Raw genomic sequence first — 5,696 nt, forward strand, 5'->3', positions numbered from 1 at the left:
GGGGAGGTGGGTCAGGGTGGGGAGGAAAAGGGGAGGTGGGTCAGGGTAGGGGGGAGAAGGGAGGTGGGTCAGGGTTGGGGGGAGAAGGGGAGGTGGAACAGGGTTGGGGGGAGAAAGGGAAGTGCGTCAGGGTGGGGAGAAGAAGGGGAGGTGGGTCAGGGTGGGGAGGAAAAGGGAAGGTGGGTCAGAGGAGGGAGTTCAGGTGCCATGAACTCCAGCTGGAACTTCCAGGGCTGCCTTGGGAAGGCTCGACCCTCCTAAAGCTGCAGCCCCAGCTCTCCAAAGGAGCAGGTTGGAGCTTCAGGCCCTAGGAGGGACCTGCCCCCGTGGGCTGCAAAGGACACATCAAATCATGTCCAAGTCTGGTTTGCTCCATCTGATTTTTTGGTGCCTCCAAAGCATCCAGGGGACTTGGTTCCCTCCAGCTCCACCAGCCTCTCCCTGTCCCATTTCACAGGAGGACTTTTTGAAACCCTAGGACAATCACTTTCAAGCCTTTAATGCCTCGAGAAAGGACAGAAAACCCTCCATCAGGAAGTTTGGAGTGATGGTGCCAGGGGGTCAAAGCAAAAACACCCCCCAAAAATATCATTTGACAGCCAAAAAATGGCCTGGTTCATGTAAGGAACCAGCATCAAACTGGGGGGGGATTAGAAAGAGCACGGCAGAAATGAAGCACCCTAGGGGTAAATCCAGATCTCCTGAGGGTTCCTTGCAGTGTTCCCTACATCCTTCAGGCTCCAGGGCTGGAGGTGTGTGGGAGCAGGGCAGGCTCATCCCACCACAGCCAGAGCTCCAGAGCTTCCCCACCAGCTCATTAAAGGAGGCGGGGGTGGAAAAAAAGGAGCAGGTCATTAGAGCTGCTGCAACAAACAGCTCCCGAGGCAGCAGCTGCCCAAGGAGGAGGCCAGCAGGTTGCAGAAGAGGTTACACTTCAGAGGCAACAGCTGTCTGGGAGAATCCCAAAGCCATTAAAGATCCAGACAATTTCCTACCACCGAGCTCCCTCGGCTGCCCCGAGAGCAACTCGAGGAGTCCCCAAGTCAGGCCCCGTTCCCGTCACAGACACTGTCATGACAAGGGTGGTTGGGGACTGGGTTTCATCTGTCCCCACGGTGAGTTTTGCCTCGTTTCGTTACCCAGTGCTAATTAGTTCCTGCTTCTGCACTTACACCCCATTCTGCTGTTGCATACACTGCTGCAACGAGGCCCTTATGCCCAAGCAGCCGCAACGGGGACGGAGACACTTCGGTTGTTGTTGATCATCAAGGAACTTCTGGAAGGCTCTAATTACTGCCCAGGAAAGCTGACAGCACAGGAGAGAAAAAGCTTTTGGTGCTCATCTCCTTCTTCTGGACTTACCCCAGCTGCCTGTTGGAAGGGGGAGCCTGGGTGATGACTGAAGTTGGGGATGGCAAGGTGGGGTGCAGAGGGTCGTAGCCCAGGTGGAGCGGCAACGAGCCCGGCCGCACGATGGTGGGAGTTGGGGTGGAGATGATGACAGGTTTGGGGGTGACCTCCTGGAGAAGGGCAAGAGACAAAAAGGAGACACTTTGGTATCTATTAGCTGAAGAATCACCCACCTGGCTCATCGTTCTGGAGGTTAAAACCAGCGATTTGGTGACAATGAAAGAGCCAGGGAAACTGAGGCACGGAGGGGAGGGATGTCCCCAGGGTCACACTGGTTTGATGTTGGGGTAGGGAATGGGGCACAGAAATTCTGAGTCCTGCAGCAGCCACTGGGAAACCATCCCTGGCTTTGAATTCCCACTCCAGCCCCAGCAAATGTCACTCAGATCTGAAGTCACCCAGATGGACTCTGTGTCACCTGTTGTGAATGATGTCCAGTCCCACCAGGACACAGGGAGCTGGGCTGGGAGAAGATGAGTTAGTGGAAAAACATTCCCAGGGAGACCAGCAAGGTCTTCTACTCCAGCCAAACCCATGGGGAGACTTAAGGGAAGCAGCAGGTGTGGATTTTCTCTCCACAATTGCCTGAGAGGAGGTTGGAGTGATGGGGGTTGGTGTCTTCTCCCAAGAAACAAGTGACAAATCAAGAGGAACCAGCCTCATGTTGCCCAGGGGAAGTTCAGATGGGATGTCAGGAGCAACTTCTTCACTGAAAGGGTCACTGAACACTGGAAGAGTTGGGAGGGGACTGAATCTCCATCTCTGGAAGGGTTCAAAGCTGTGTAGAGGGTGCTGAGGGACATGGTTTAAGCACTGGAATTGGTAGAGGTGGGTTAATGGTTGGAAGAGCTGGGTTAATGGTTGGAAGAGCTGGGTTATGGTTGGAAGAGGTGGGTTATGGTTGGAAGAACTGGGTTATGGTTGGAAGAGTTGGGTTATGGTTGGAAGAGTTGGGTTATGGTTGGAAGAACTGGATTATGGTTGGAAGAGCTGGGTTGTGGTTGGATTCAATTATCTTAAAGGTCTTTTCCAGCCAGAAGGATTCTGGGATTCTATTTTAGCAACTGAGCTTTTCACTTTCTTCCTAAAATGAGGGGAACATCACAAGCCCAAACCAGACCTTAGCTAAACAAGCTTGTTCTGATCCAGAGATGGAGATTCCAACACCTCCACGTGGATGGGGAGACCTACCTTCTCCTTGTTCTGTGGTGACCGTGGGTTGGACGTGGGGCTGTCTGGTGGTGAAGAATCCACCTCCACTGGCTCTTCCTCCTTGATCTTGATGTCTGGGGTGGAAGGCAGGGACATGTCCAGGGCTCCAGAACTCTACAGGAAAACCAGCCATGGATTGAAAGGACAATTAGCTCATATTGTTTAGGAAACACTGGGCTTCTCCCAGAGGAAGAGCGACAGGGCTGAGCTCCTGCCAAACTATTATTATTTATTTGTCCTCAAGTAGCATCTGGGAGCCTGAGGCAGCCCCATCCAAACAGAAACTGAGGCCCAGGAGAGATGGTTTCTGCCCCAGATGGCACCATTTTGTGGTTCCTCAGCAACACACACACGATCCTGGCCACGAGTTGGGTTTTTGGGTGGGTTTTTTTTTTGGGGGAGGGGGGTGGGTTTCATAAAAGGGGCTCTGCTCAGGAGAACAGGTAACAAAGCCAAATGCCAGCGAGTTCCAGAAGGCACTTTCATTCACAGAAGAGCTGTAAACCATTGTATAAATCAGCCTGAATTATTTTATTGCCCGATTATCGAAAGCAAACAAAGAGCCATGCAAGTTATTAAATATCTGTGAGCTCCCCATTAAAATAAAACCCAACCATATGCCTGAACCTGGCAACTTGCCACCACCCTGGGTTCCAGCAGTGCCACGTGCCCCATTTTAACCAGTTAATGACTTGCTGGGGACGGGAATAGGGGCAGGTGACAAGGTGGGACTGAGCTGAGTTGGCCACCTCTCCCTTCCCCTAGACCTGGAGGAAGGGAAGAGCTGGGAGAAGATGGAGTAGGAGAGGACTGGAGGAGAATGCAACGGAGTGAGGCTCCAACTGCAGGATGCTGCATTGAACTGGGCTCCAAGAGACTAAGAAGATCACCCAGGTCCCTCCCTCCATCCCTCTTCCCTCTGTCCCAGGCAGGAGAAACTCTCCCTAAATCAGTCCTGAGGGTTGTTTGTCCAACCCCTCCCTCCCTCCACCATCAATCCCTTCACTCTCCAGACTGCTGACACTTTGTCCTACCATCTAACAACCTAAACCTCCTCTTTCTGCTGCATTTTAAATCCACTCGAGGGAGAGGAAAACTGCGGCAAGAGAGTGAATCCGGGAGCTGCGGAGGCTGGATTGACTCCAGGGCTTTGCTTGGAACCATTTACCTGCCCTCTTAAATCGAGATGTTGCAGTGGGAAGCACAAAGGAGAAGGGATTAACATGCAGGAAAGTTTCAAAGCACTTAAAATGCCCCCAGGGAAGCTCCTGCTGTGCCTGTGTTTTTAATTAACGCGCTGGTGCCGAGACCACCCTTGGAACGGGAGGACAAAACCACCGCGGCAGCAACTGGGCACATGAAAAACATCTCAGCAAGGCAGCAGGCACCTCGGGCCAGGTTGGGTGGGTGACAAACCATCTGGAGCAGGGCACCTCGCCTGGACAGAGGGGGTTTTAGGAGGGAGAAATGCTTTCCCCAACATCTAAAACCACCCCGGAGCTTCGCGGCGCTGCGCTCGCCGGCGGAAAGATTCCGACTGCAGTCATCCCAGAGCAAGGAAATAAACCAGGGAAACATGGAGCAGCCTAAGGGTCTGAGCTGCCCAGGAGATGGGTGGTCTTCCATATAAATGAATATATATATATACATAAAATGACTGGCTAGACTGCGGGCTGCTCAACCATTTCTACGTGAAACCACAAAAAAATTCCCTTCTCCCCAGCGCTCGGAGAACAAAAGGCAGGGAATTGAGGAGCATAAAATGCCAGGCAAGGCTCTGCAGCATACCAATGAGAGAGATCAATTTCTGCTTTAAAGAGCCCTGTGATTAGGAGAGGCGGGTGAAAGGCAGTTTTCAGGTTTAATTCTGAATTCCTCCGTTCCCCATCTCGGTGAAGATTTACGCGGCCGCGCTCCCGCGGTTTATTTCCGAGCAGCGCCGCTGACTGCGAGCGTATGGATGGACATCTATCAATTTAGTAAATGTATCTGCCAGCCTAAGAGCCCAATAGGCATCTGCTGCTCCTCAGATCCTGGAAAAGAGGGGAGGGGGGAGAGGGAAATAGCCTTAATTAGCTGCTATCTGCCGAGATCCCCTTGTCCTTCAGACCCTTGCGCTCCTGGGGCAGCCGGAATCGATGGTGTTTGCATATGAGGGAGCCTGAATCGATGGATCTGAGGGTGTTCTTTGTTTGGAAAAGCCTTGCTCCTCCCCGGAGCCCCTCTCTCTGTCTCTGAGACACCCTTCAAACGCTAAAGGTTGAGCTAGGTCCCTTTCCTGCACCTTAAAGGCAGCATCCTTAAGGAGCCTGATCCCTAAGGAGGCTCGGAGGGAATTTTTGCTCCGATCCCAAGCGCTTGACGGAATCCTAGTCTCTTTCTTCCCAAGGTGTGAGGTTTTTTGGGTACTGCTTTTTTATTTCCCCCATTTATTTTGAAGTGAGAAGCCAAAGGAATAATAACCTGTTCAAATCAGCTCTTGCCAGGCCTGGGGTTTCAGGAGAACCAGCCAAAAAGTCACCCCAGTTACAAAAATAAAGCCCGATATAAAATCCCAGACCACATTTATTTATCCTACATCGTGTGTCCTTCATCCCAGCAGCACCAGCCCCTCTCGAGTGCCTTTCATCCCAGCCCCTCTCCCGTGCCTCTCATCCCAGCCCCTCTCCAGTGCCTCTCATCCCAGCTCCACTCATCCCAGCTCCTCTCCAGTGCCTTTCATCCCAGTTCCTCTCCACTCCCAGCTCAGTTTTCCGGCCACGGTGGCTTTTGCCTCTTGCCTTTTTCTCCTCATCCTCTGCAGCTTTCTTGAACTCGTGCTCAAAGGAGCTGGCCAGCTCATTGAAGAGTCCCACTTCTTCACAGTTCTTCAAGAACCGAGTCGGGGTTGGAGTCTGATCTGTTGGGGTTTAACACCAAAATTAAGAGAGAATTAATTTTAACCAACTTCGTCCTGCCCTGGGGGGGATCCCCGAGCAAAAGTGGCCCTTGTTTTGTGGATGTTTTTCTGCTAAGGTTCATGTCGTGTTTGCAAAGCAAGTGAGGGGGGGAAAATAAAGGACAAAATGCAGGAA

The 5,696-nt window shown here is 52.2% G+C and overlaps 1 protein-coding gene across 1 annotated transcript in view; it reads right to left on the reverse strand.

Annotated features, from left to right (window-relative positions):
* Positions 1 to 5,696, reverse strand: part of ATF7 (activating transcription factor 7) — a gene marked incomplete at its 3' end in the record, with an annotated part of 51,061 nt that overhangs the window by 7,774 nt on the left and 37,591 nt on the right. Inside the window, exons 3-5 of the mRNA XM_009999498.1 lie at positions 5,361 to 5,521; positions 2,602 to 2,736; positions 1,363 to 1,520 (exon numbers count right to left, since the gene is read on the reverse strand). Coding sequence (XP_009997800.1) covers positions 1,363 to 1,520; positions 2,602 to 2,736; positions 5,361 to 5,521 — 454 coding nt within the window. The remainder of the gene's footprint in view (positions 1 to 1,362; positions 1,521 to 2,601; positions 2,737 to 5,360; positions 5,522 to 5,696) is intronic.

This window comes from Chaetura pelagica, unplaced genomic scaffold (assembly GCF_000747805.2).
Source record: "Chaetura pelagica isolate M959 unplaced genomic scaffold, ChaPel_1.0 scaffold926, whole genome shotgun sequence".
NCBI classification, from domain to species: domain Eukaryota; kingdom Metazoa; phylum Chordata; class Aves; order Apodiformes; family Apodidae; genus Chaetura; species Chaetura pelagica.